General features: G+C 46.8%; 1 protein-coding gene across 1 annotated transcript in view; it reads left to right on the top strand.

Moving 5' to 3' along the window:
- Positions 1 to 13,099, top strand: part of LOC142243953 (collagen alpha-6(VI) chain-like) — a 229,864-nt gene that overhangs the window by 73,532 nt on the left and 143,233 nt on the right. The window contains exon 20 of the mRNA XM_075316146.1: positions 790 to 852. Within this exon, the coding sequence (XP_075172261.1) occupies positions 790 to 852 (63 nt within the window). The remainder of the gene's footprint in view (positions 1 to 789; positions 853 to 13,099) is intronic.

Genomic DNA, 13,099 nt, shown 5'->3' with positions numbered 1-13,099 from the left:
GAACATACACAATATATACACAAATAGACATACTTAACATGTAGGCTATTAGCGCCACCATATTTGATGTTTAGAGCACTCCTGTAAGTACTCACACAAAATTATAGTTCAAGTGATTATATAAATTTCATAGCGTTACTTTCGCATGGAGAAGTGCCCATATACAGTACAACCTACATCAAGTAACACTATGCAATTGATATAATTAATTATATTCTTGATCAAACACTTGTGGGAGAACCATGTATGGGGTAATGTCCTACTGTCTTTCCAAAATCATCACTTTGCATAATAGGGGGCAATATATCGGGACCCACTCTATATTTTACACAAGTCTGATAGGAATACTCTTTACAAATTTTTCCCCCCAATTAATATTTAAAAATGGGAATATAGCTAAGATTTTTAGAATTTAGAATTTATTTACCCACACAGCACCACGTATTATACTCTACCAGGAATGTCATATCTAATTTTTCAGAATTTTTAATTTTTTTCAATTTTCAATGTTCAAGCTTTTTTTTTCTTGCCAAATAAATTGTCATATTGCATACATGGCTGACATAGACAACACCCAGCTTTATACCTTCAGAACAATTAAAAGCTTTAATAAAATGCAGCAGTAAGTATCAAGATATAAATACGTCAAAATATTGTGTTATAATTGAAGATATGGTAAATAACAAATATTCATCTGTAAATACTATTTGAATATTTAGAGTTTTGTGTGTGAATTATTCACACATTTGTGTGAATAAACACTGAGATATCATTAATATTTATCTGTAGGGTATTAAAGGGGATCCTGGTGTTGCCGGTGTTGTTGGAGAACAAGGATTTAGGGGACCACAGGTAAAGTGATTCATGTTAGATGGTGTTTGATAAATATGTTTTTCAAAAATGTTTGGTTCATTTAAACTAAAATCTGATAAATTAATATTAAAACTAATAATGTAATTGAATATGACCATTGGTATACAGTATATGAAGAAAAACTCCTTCCCGATTCATCACGGTTTTTGTGCCAGAAAACTAGCATGAAAAGCTTTGAAAAGTTTCAACATTATTGCACAATGTGACTTTTTTCCACACTATTTTTGCCCAGCTTTATCTAGTGAATGGAGCTTAGCAGTACAGAGGGTGACGGGGAGCAGCCACCCCACTCATGAAATTTATGATAAATGTGGCATTCCTTACGCCAAAAATCTTAATCCAGTCTGCATGTGCAGAGGTGTACGGCACTTTGTACCTCGCCTGATTCATGATGAGGTGTCCTGCGGTGGAGTTGGGTCATATGGGCATCTCCGTTCTCAGGTGCCGGCGCCTCCTCTTTCGGCCATATTTGTCATCCTTCTTCTGAAGCCAGGGTGCATGATGCATCCTACATCATCCACACTCGCCATCATTGAGGTCCTGCGCAAGCGCACTGCCCTAAGCAGATCAAAGTATTGTAGTGCGCATGCGCGGGACGGGCGAGTGTGTATGACGTAGGACTCGTCATACACACAGGCTTCAGAAGGAGGTCGAAGATGGCCGAAAGAGGAGGCACCTGGCACCGGAGAATGGAGACACCCATATGACCAAACTTCACCGCATCGACCGTTTAGGTAAGTATTAAAAAGTGATTTTTACGCTCTACACAGCGGCCTGGGATCTTATATACAGCATGTTAGAATGCTGTATATAAGAGCCCATTGGTGGTGGCTGCAGCTTCTAGGCCCCAAATTTGCTGACAGGTTCCCTTTAATGAATAAGGTGTTTCACACTCTACCTCAATCCCCTCAGACTGGCATGAAAAACTTTGGTCTTGATTAATCGGGACTCTGCTCTTTTTTCAGTATACAATGTTTTGAGGAGACTCCGCCATTTAGCAGTTATTCTATATTTCCCAGTTGTTAAGGTGTATTTACACAAGTCAATACCAAATCATTTATAGCAAAAAAATAATATAAGACCCTGTCTTATTTTTGGGAAAACATGGTATCTGTATTATCTGTTTTATGTGACTGGTAAAAAATATAAAGAATACTTGAGTACTTTCAAACACAATCATAAAGTATGATTTATGATAAATTATATTACACATTCTTTTATAAATTACTGATCAGAGAACATTCTGTCACTGATTTGCAATTTGAAGAACATGAATATATTATGTATCCTTGCTCACAAACCATTCTTGCTGCAGCCAATTTTAATTTTTACACTTTCATTTTTTTTCTTCTTTTCTTCTGAGAGTCATAATTCTTATTTTTTTATGGACATAGCCCTATGAGGGATTATTTTCTCAGGGATGAGTTGTAGTTTTGAATTACATCTTTCACTTTACTAGATACCGTACCGAGAAATGGGAAAAGGATTCCAAGTGAGGTTACATATAGTTACATAGTTACTTAGGTTGAAAAAAGACCTAGGTCCATCTAGTTCAACCTTCCTCCACCAGTTCTACATTTAGTCACTAAGTCATTTATAACCAACAATGTTTTGTGTACTGAGGAAATCATCCAGCCCTTTTTTAAAAGCTGTTATAGTATCTGCCATTACTACCTCTTGTGGTAGGGCATTCCACAGTCTGACCGCTCTAACTGTAAAGAACCCTTTCCTATTTAGGTGTCGGAATCGCTTTTCTTCCACTCGCAGTGAGTGCCCCCTGGTCCTTAGTATTGTTTTCGGAAGAAATAAGTCATGTGCCAGTCCTTTATATTGACCACACATGTATTTATACATATAAATGAGATCTCCTCTGAGACGTCTTTTTTCTAAGCTAAACATATCTAACTTTTTCAATCTGCCATCATATGGGAGGCCTTCCATTCCTTGTAATAGTCTAGTTGCCCGCCTTTGAACTGACTCTAACTTCTGAATGTCCTTTTTAAAATGTGGAGCCCAAAACTGGATCCCGTATTCCAGATGTGGCCTTACAAGTGATCTATAGAGGGGTAACAATACGTTGGGATCACGGGATCTAATCTCTCTTTTTATACACCCTAAAATCTTGTTTGCTTTAGCCGCTGCTGCTTGACATTGAGTGCTGCTGCTCAGCTTATTTGTAATTAGTGATGAGCGAGCATGCTTGTCACTACTCGGTACTCGCACGAGTATCGCTGTACTCGGGCGGCTTGGCGGGGACCGAGTAATCTCGCGATACTCGTGCTGTACTCGTGGTCTTCATTTCTGCATGTTGGCGCTCTTTTGAGAGCCAGCCCTCATGCAGGGATTGGCTGGCAGACCACTGCAATGCCACAGCCCTGTTAGTTGTGGAATTGCAGTGATTGGCCGGCCTGCACAGCGTGACCGAGCCTTTATATCGGCCGGCGCGCTGTGCTCTGCTCACAGCTATCCAGACTGTCAGTGCAGGGAGAGTGTCGCTGATTCAGGGAAAGCTTTGCGGCCCTTTATAGCTTTTTCAGTTGCAGGGCTGCAAACAGTGTGACCAAAAGTCCTTCTCAGGACTATTCTAGTTGTATACAGGCAGGCAGGGTATAGCCAGTTTGGAGTACAGTAGCAGAGTCCTTCTCAGGACTACTGTTGCTATATACAGGCAGGGTATAGCCAGGTCTGAATACAGGCTAGTGACCAAAAGAGTCCTTGTCAGGACTATTGTACCAGTATACAGGCAGGCAGGCAGGCAGGGAAGTGGTGACCGTATACCAGCCTTCATCATATCTGGGGCTGGTGTACACAGTGTAAAACAGTCCAGATAGTGTCTGACTTGTCTGTAATTGTCGCTCCCCAAAAAAACCTGTTAGGTTCTTATTGCGTCCGTGCTTGGTTTTTAAAACCGCACGTGTGTGCCTGTTGGTGGCAGCGTACAGGTGCACTTGTGTGCAATTTCCAGAAACTTTAATATAACGCACAAGTAGTGAATATACACGTCAGCAGTGCACAGCATTGCAAAATGCGCAAGGGCATTGGCAAGGAACAAGGAAGTGGACGTGATGGTGGTGCAGGCAGAGGCCGAGGTCGTGGGCAAGCTCTAATTTCGCCACAACAAAGGGCCACATCTAGTCGCTCGCACGTCCTGTCCCAAATTCTTGGGGACCGCAGCAGTACACCGCTCTTGAACCAAGACCAGTGTCAACAGGTTGTTAGTTGGATAGCAGATAATGCTTCCAGTCAGATTGGCACCACCACAAACACTCTGTCTTCCACACGGTCAAGTGTCAGTAGCCGTGATACTGCACCGCACATTTCTGAACCTGATCCTCCTTCCTACCACCAGGCTGAGTACACGTCCTCCTCGGACATTAATGATCCCACACTTGGACACTCGGAAGAGCTGTTCACGTTTCCATTCACACATTCTGGCCTCTCGCCAGCTCATATTGAAGTGGGTCATGAGGAGATCGTCTGTACAGATGGCCAAATATTTGAGCAGCCACGTTCTCACGAAGTTGGCAACGTGTCTCAACAAGTGGTGGACGATGATGAGACACAATTGTCAGGAAGTCAGGAGGAGGAGCAGGGTGCGGAAGAGGAAGACGACGTGGTGGATGATCCAGTAACTGACCCAACCTGGCAGGAGGATATGCAGAGCGAGGACAGCAGTGCACAGGGGGAGGGAGGCGTAGCATTACAACAGGCAGTAAGAAGCAGGGTGGTGGCCCCAGGCAGAAGTCAGGCAACCGTTCCCCGGAACAACACGACGACACAAGGTGCCTGTACAAATGTTAGGTCTTCCCGAGTCTGGCAGTTTTTTAAGTTGGATCCAGATGATTCAAAAAAGGCCATTTGCAACACCTGCCGTGCCAGCATCAGCAGGGGTACCAAAACTAGCAGCCTGACCACCACCAGCATGATCAGGCACATGTCAGCCAAGCACCCGACTTTGTGGGAAGTACAACAGAGTCGAGGAGCAGTGCTTGCTGATGTCACTGCTACGTCTTCGCTGGTTGTGCATGCGAGCCAATCCCCTGTCCATGCTGCCTGCGAACAAGCCTCCTCCACTCCTGCACCTGCAGTTGCCTACGCAGAAAGAACACCATCATCAAGCACGTCCTTGTCCCAGCGCAGCGTTCAGTTATCCATTCAGCAAACCTTTGAACGCAGGCGCAAATACACTGCCAACACCCCACATGCCACAGTTCTAAATGCTAACATTTCGCGACTGCTTGCGCTGGAAATGTTGCCTTTTAGGCTGGTGGAGACAGAAGCATTCCGTGACCTGATGGCGGCAGCTGTCCCACGTTACTCGGTCCCCAGCCGCCACTATTTCTCCCGGTGTGCCGTCCCCGCGTTGCATAACCACGTGTCACAAAACATCACACGTGCCCTGAACAACGCTGTTTCACCCAAGGTCCACCTAACCACAGACACGTGGACAAGTGCTTGTGGGCAAGGCCGCTACATCTCGTTGACGGCACACTGGGTTAATATTGTGGAAGCTGGGACCCAGTCTGAGCGAGGGACGGAACACGTCCTTCCCACACCAAGGTTTGCAGGCCCTACCTCAGTTAGTGTTTCACCCACACTCTACAGCTCCGGAATGTCATGCTCTTCAGCCTCCTCCTCCTCCTGCGCATCCTCATCCACTGTGCCCTCCACACCAGTCACAAGCTGGAAGCACTGCAGCACTGCCTCGGCGAAGCGGCAACAGGCTGTGCTGAAGCTAATCTGCATAGGTGACAAACCCCACAATGCAGAAGAGCTGTGGACAGCTCTGAAACAGCAGGCAGATCACTGGCTCACACCTCTGAACCTAAAGCCAGGAAAGGTCGTGTGTGACAATGGCCGGAACCTGGTGGCGGCTTTGAGGCGAGGCCAGCTGACACATGTTCCATGCGTGGCCCATGTGCTCAACCTCGTGGTTCAGCGGTTTATAAAGTCATACCCAGAGCTGTCTGATCTGCTGGTAAAAGTTCACCGCCTGTCTGCACATTTTCGAAAGTCACCTACTGCTTCAGCCGGCCTTGCCGGCTTTCAGCGCCGTTTGCATCTTCCGGCTCACAGACTGGTGTGTGATGTCCCCACGCGTTGGAATTCAACTCTGCACATGTTGGTCAGGATATGTGAGCAGAAGAGGGCAGTTGTTGAGTACCTGCATCACCTAAGCCGTCGGGAAATGGGTCAAACTCCACACATAACACCTGAGGAGTGGAGATGGATGTCAGACCTATGTACCATCCTCCAAAACTTTGAGGACTCCACCAAGATGGTGAGTGGTGATGACGCCATTATTAGCGTCACCATACCGCTACTCTGCCTTCTAAAACGGTCTCTGCTGAAAAACAAACATGATGCATTGCAGGCGGAGCGCGATGAGTTGCAGCAAGAAACAGTAGTGGGTGTGGGTGATAACACACAGCCCAGCCTCGTCTCATCACAACGTGCAGTGGAGGACTATGACGAGGAGGAGGATGAAGACATGGAGCAACTCTCCGGCCAAATTGAGGATATGACATGCACACCAGTCATATCCTCGGTTCAGCGTGGCTGGCCAGAGGACAGGGTAGATGAGGAGGAGGAGGAGGAGGAGGAGGACAGCATGTTCAGTCATCTTGTTGGTCAGGCTACTGAAGTCCTGGCTGTTAAGAGTCTGGCGCACATGGCTGACTTTATGGTAAGCTGCCTGTCTCGTGACCCTCGCGTTAAGAACATCTTGGCCGACAATCATTACTGGTTGGTAACACTGTTAGACCCACGCTACAAGGAGAACTTTTTGTCTCTTATTCCCGTGGAGGAGAGGTCAACCAAAATGCAGCAGTTCCGGAAGGCCATACTCACGGAAGTAGGCAAAGCATTCCCCTCACAAAACGCTAGCGGCATAGGTCAGGAATCAGTGGACAACCGAGGCGTACAGCCGAGAGAGGCACAAGTCCAATCCGCCAGAGGTAGGGGAACAGTCTTTAAGATGTGGGACAGTTTTCTCAGCCCCTCACGTACCACAGCCCCTGAGGTGCGGGGTAGTGCCACAAGAAATCCTAAGTTTGCCCAGATGCTGAAGGAGTACCTTGCAGATCGAACAACTGTACTCCGACATTCCTCTGTGCCTTACAATTATTGGGTATCCAAGCTGGACACGTGGCATGAATTGGCTCTCTACGCCTTGGAAGTCCTGGCCTGCCCTGCTGCTAGCGTTTTGTCAGAGCGTGTTTTTAGTGCCGCAGGTGGAATCATTACAGATAAACGCACCCGCCTGTTAACTGAAAATGCTGACAGGCTGACTCTGATCAAGATGAACAAGGGTTGGATTGGGCCAGACTTCACCACACCACCAGCAAATGAGAGCGGAATTTAAAGTTTGCCATGTACCTCCACTCACCCATGGGTACACACTTCTGGACTTTGGATAATCGCTGGACTGCTCCTCCTTCTCCTCATGCGCCACCATGATGATGACCGTTACAAATTGCAATACTTAGGCCTTTGTTTCAGGTATACCCCCAGTGGTAAATTTTTTCGCCCATTCTTTGCAGAATGGACATTACAACGACAGGAGACCCGCTCCTTTGCAATGGGAACAATGTTTTGAGGCCCTCATGCACGTCTCTACCCAGGGACAACGTGGAGCCTCCCAATTTTTGGCTGCCCTGCCTAAGGGCTATACTATAATACACCCACTTCCTTAAAATGGACACTTAATGTTTTGAGGCCCTCATGCACGTCTCTATCCAGGGACAATGTGGAGCCTCCCAATTTTTGGCTGCCCTGGCAAAGGGCTATACTGAAATAGACCCACTTCCTTACAATGGGCACTTCAGGTTTACAGGCCATCATGCACGTCTCTATCCAGGGACAATGTGGAGCCTCCCAATTTGTGGCTGCCCTGGCAAAGGGCTATACTGAAATAGACCCACTTCCTTACAATGGGCACTTCAGGTTTACAGGCCATCATGCACGTCTCTATCCAGGGACAATGTGGAGCCTCCCAATTTTTGGCTGCCCTGGCAAAGGGCTATACTGAAATAGACCCACTTCCTTACAATGGGCACTTCAGGTTTACAGGCCATCATGCACGTCTCTATCCAGGGACAATGTGGAGCCTCCCAATTTGTGGCTGCCCTGGCAAAGGGCTATACTGAAATAGACCCACTTCCTTACAATGGGCACTTCAGGTTTACAGGCCATCATGCACGTCTCTATCCAGGGACAATGTGGAGCCTCCCAATTTTTGGCTGCCCTGGCAAAGGGCTATACTGAAGTAGACCCACTTCCTTACAATGGGCACTTCAGGTTTACAGGCCATCATGCACGTCTCTATCCAGGGACAATGTGGAGCCTCCCAATTTTTGGCTGCCCTGGCAAAGGGCTATACTGAAGTAGACCCACTTCCTTACAATGGGCACTTCAGGTTTACAGGCCATCATGCACGTCTCTATCCAGGGACAATGTGTAGCCTCCCAATTTTTGGCTGCCCTGGCAAAGGGCTATACTGAAATAGACCCACTTCCTTACAATGGGCACTTCAGGTTTACAGGCCATCATGCACGTCTCTATCCAGGGACAATGTGGAGCCTCCCAATTTTTGGCTGCCCTGGCAAAGGGCTATACTGAAATAGACCCACTTCCTTACAATGGGCACTTCAGGTTTACAGGCCATCATGCACGTCTCTATCCAGGGACAATGTGGAGCCTCCCAATTTGTGGCTGCCCTGGCAAAGGGCTATACTGAAATAGACCCACTTCCTTACAATGGGCACTTCAGGTTTACAGGCCATCATGCACGTCTCTATCCAGGGACAATGTGGAGCCTCCCAATTTTTGGCTGCCCTGGCAAAGGGCTATACTGAAGTAGACCCACTTCCTTACAATGGGCACTTCAGGTTTACAGGCCATCATGCACGTCTCTATCCAGGGACAATGTGGAGCCTCCCAATTTTTGGCTGCCCTGGCAAAGGGCTATACTGAAGTAGACCCACTTCCTTACAATGGGCACTTCAGGTTTACAGGCCATCATGCACGTCTCTATCCAGGGACAATGTGGAGCCTCCCAATTTTTGGCTGCCCTGGCAAAGGGCTATACTGAAATAGACCCACTTCCTTACAATGGGCACTTCAGGTTTGCAGGCCATCATGCACGTCTCTATCCAGGGACAATGTGGAGCCTCCCAATTTTTGGCTGCCCTGGCAAAGGGCTATACTGAAATAGACCCACTTCCTTACAATGGACACTTCAGGTTTACAGGCCATCATGCACGTCTCTATCCAGGGACAATGTGGAGCCTCCCAATTTTTGGCTGCCCTGGCAAAGGGCTATACTGAAATAGACCCACTTCCTTACAATGGGCACTTCAGGTTTACAGGCCATCATGCACGTCTCTATCCAGGGACAATGTGGAGCCTCCCAATTTGTGGCTGCCCTGGCAAAGGGCTATACTGAAATAGACCCACTTCCTTACAATGGGCACTTCAGGTTTACAGGCCATCATGCACGTCTGTATGCAGGGGCATTGGTGAACCTCACAATTTTGGACTGCCCTGGCAAAGGAAAATACTACAAAGACTCACTTCCTCAAAATGGGCACATTAGACTCAAGAGGCCTTCATGTACGTCTCTTCTCAGGGACATCGGAGTGCCACACAATGTTTTCACGTAAAATCTTTCATGTATTAATCTCAAAAAGTAACATACACCAGCTCTATCTCACTATAGGGTATGTGCCCTTAACATTTCTGCCATGAAAAATCATTTTGGGGTCATTTTGGAAGGTTTTCTGGTGAGTCCGTAAAAATGGCGTGAAACGCGGACAAAATTGTTCACAGCTGTGACTTTTGAGTGATAAATGCTTCAAGGGGTCTTCCCCATGCTGTTGCCATGTCATTTGAGCACTCTTCTGAGACTTTTGTGCCATTTTTAGGGTTTCTCCATGCTGCCGGGGGGTCATTTCACAAAAATACTCGGGTCTCCCATAGGATAACATTGGGCTCGTTGCTCGGCCCGAGTACACGAGTATCTTGGGAGGCTCGGCCCGAGCTTCGAGCACCCGAGCTTTTTAGTACTCGCTCATCACTATTTGTAATGAGAATACCCAAGTCCTTCTCCTGTTCTGTAGTCCCGAGTTTACTTCCATTTAATGTATACGCAGCTATAGGATTACTCCGTCCTAGGTGCATTACTTTACATTTATCAACCTTAAATCTCATTTGCCAAGTATCTGCCCATTCTGACATCTTATCCAGATCTTTTTGTAATATTGTACTATCCAGGTCAGTTTTTAATATCCTACATAGTTTGGTGAAATGGTGAAAATGAAATGCAATACTTCTGTGGTGGGGGGGTTCATTTTTAAAGGGAACCTGTTAGATGCAATATGCACCCAAACCCATGAGCAGTTCTGGGTGCATATTGCTAAACCCTGCTTAACTGTCCCTGCATCTAGTAGCATTAGTGATGAGTAAATGTATTTGTCACTATTCGCTATTCGCAGAATAGTGTGGTATTCGGGGTATTCGTTATATAGCGAATAATGGTGTATTCGCCTCGCTATATTCGGATGTCCCGCCCAGCATGTTTGGTGGCTGATTTGCAGCCACTAAACATGTTGGACTTCTTAACCAATCACAGTAATGAAGCAGCCATCTTGGTTGTAGCATTACTGTGATTGGCTGGCTGTACAGCAGCATAGGGTCTATAAAAGACCTTCTGGCGTCATTTTGTGCACATCGCATCTGGAGCCAGCATTGTATAAGTATAGGGATAGAGCGAGCAGCTGCTAGGGAGAGTGTAGGCCCCTTAATAACACAAAAAGTGCTTTTCAGGGATACCTGCAGTGTAGGTCGGTGTAGTGTAGGGAGAGACAGATTTCCTAGCAGGTACAGTGTTTAAAGTCTTGTGTGTCACTACCTCTATAGTCCCATCCAGAAACCAGAATACAATAGCTCTTTTGATAGCACTGAACAAAGTCACAGAAGGGAGGGAGAGATTGTAGATTAGGTAGGGAATTTACAAAGCAGGACTCTACCATTTTGTGCTGCCTGGTACAAAGTACTCACTTGTACTTTCTCCACAATATTTTTGGAATCAAAGTTTGCTTGGCTTGGGCTATCAACATCTGCAAATATGTCAACAAAACCCAAAATGACCTAAAAAGTAGTTCTTAAGGAACAATGAAATGGACGTGGGCGTGGTGTTGTCAGTGGTGGGTGACAAGGCACTGAGTCTGTGTCAGGTCAGAAGAAGCTTGATGCATCCACTATGTTCCTTGACAAATTTCCCGGTCTGGAACGTAAATGTGTGTGGAAACCAGAAGAGCAAAAGAAAATTCTGTCTTGGATGGCAGACAAGGCCTCTTCGCATTTGTCAAGCAGCAACCAATCTTCCACGACCACACAGTCTACAGTTGCTAATCAGAAGGCTGGCCCATCCAATCCTCAACCTGGTCCTCCTTCCTCCCCCCTTCATCAGTAACATCAGACATATGACCCCAAGCTTAGGCACTCTGAGGATCTGTTTTGTACGTATCCTTTGGTTGGCTCTAGCCTCTTGCCGTGCAGCATTGAAGAGGGGCGTGAGGAGGTGGCATGCGTTGATGCGGAAGTATTTGAGGACCTACGGCCAGAAGAAAGCCACTTTGAGGAACATGATTTACTGTCCCCAGAGGTGGAGGCTGATGACAATGAGACACAATTGTCATCAGGTCAGCCTACAATCTCAATTGGGAAAGAGGAGGATATGGAAGACGAGGAGGTCGATGATAAGTCCACTGATCCGACCTGGACCGTTGACATGCATAGCCAGTATAGCAGCACAAAGGAAGATGGATATGTAGCACCAACACAGGCACCAAAAGGTACTGGTTTGCCCAGAGTGAGAACTGGGTCAACTGTTCAAAATAGCACCCCAACTGTGGCCCAAGTCAGGGCAAGGGAGTGTTCAGCCACTGTCTGGAAGGAAAAAAAAATTTGAAAGGCCTTCAGAGAAAAACATTGTAGTCTGTAGCATCTGCCATACCAAGTTGAGCAGAGGTCAGGGTAAAGGTAACCTGAGCACCAGCAATATGCGGAACCGCATGGCAACCAAGCACCCCTAGTAGGTGAGCAGAACATCAAGGTACCAAATTTGTGTGTGCGGGTCAAGCCACTGCTATGCCGCCTGTGCTACGTCCTTCACAATCTGCTGTCCAGGAAGCAGGCACTCATCCATCCTGCCCACAAGGTGCAATTGCATAGACACAGCAAACATCAACCACATCCACTTCATTGTCCCAGGGAAGCATCCAGTTGTTCGTGCCTGAGATCTTGGAAAGGAATCGTAAATACCCAGCCATGCACCCACAGGCACAAAACGTAAACTCGCACATTTCCAAATTGCTAGCCATGGATATGTTGCCGTTTAGGCTTGTAGGAACACAGTTTTTCCGTGATCTCTTGGCTGTGGCTGTCCCACGATACAGTGTTCCAAGCCGCCACTATTTTGCCCATTCTGCCTTCCCTGCATTACACAGGCACGTGTTAAACAAACCCAAACCATGCTCTGACCAACACCATAACCGGGAAGGTCCACCTAACAATAAACCTGTGGACAAGTTGTTGTAGACAGGGACAATACATATATGACACGGTACACTGGGTGAATCTGGTGGATGCTAGGACAAAGTCGCAACTGTAACATCACAGATCCTACTATTGGAAAGAATAGCGAGCGCAACTTCTATCAGCGTCTCTGCCTCATCATATGCCACTTCCTGTCTCCCCTCCTCTTCCACTAGCTTCTCATCCTCTGCTGAATTTCCCTCCCCATCACTGCCAAACTGGGAGCTGTGTAGCAGCACATTGGCAAAATTGCAACATGCTCTGCTGAAGCTGATCTGTTTAGGTCACAAACCACACACTGCAGCAAAGCTGTGGCAAGGTATAACAGAGCAGACTGTTCAGTGGCTCTCCCTGCTGCACCTCCAACCAGGTCTGGTCGTTTGCGACAATGGGCGTAACTTGGTGGCGGCTCTAAAGGTCAGCAAGCTGGTACATGTGCCATGCATGGCTCACATGCTGAATCTAATTGTTCAGAAATTTCTGTAAACATACCCTGACTTACCGTATCTACTTGAGAAGGTTCCGCCACTATTTTGCCCATTTCCGCCATTCATCTACCATTTTTGCTGGTCTTACAGCGCTACAAAAGCACTTGAATTTCCAAGTCATGACTCATGCGACCGGCCCA

This window comes from Anomaloglossus baeobatrachus, chromosome 6, assembly GCF_048569485.1.
Source record: "Anomaloglossus baeobatrachus isolate aAnoBae1 chromosome 6, aAnoBae1.hap1, whole genome shotgun sequence".
In the NCBI taxonomy this organism is placed as follows: Eukaryota; Metazoa; Chordata; class Amphibia; order Anura; family Aromobatidae; genus Anomaloglossus; species Anomaloglossus baeobatrachus.
This window is presented reverse-complemented; position numbering and strand designations above follow the sequence as displayed.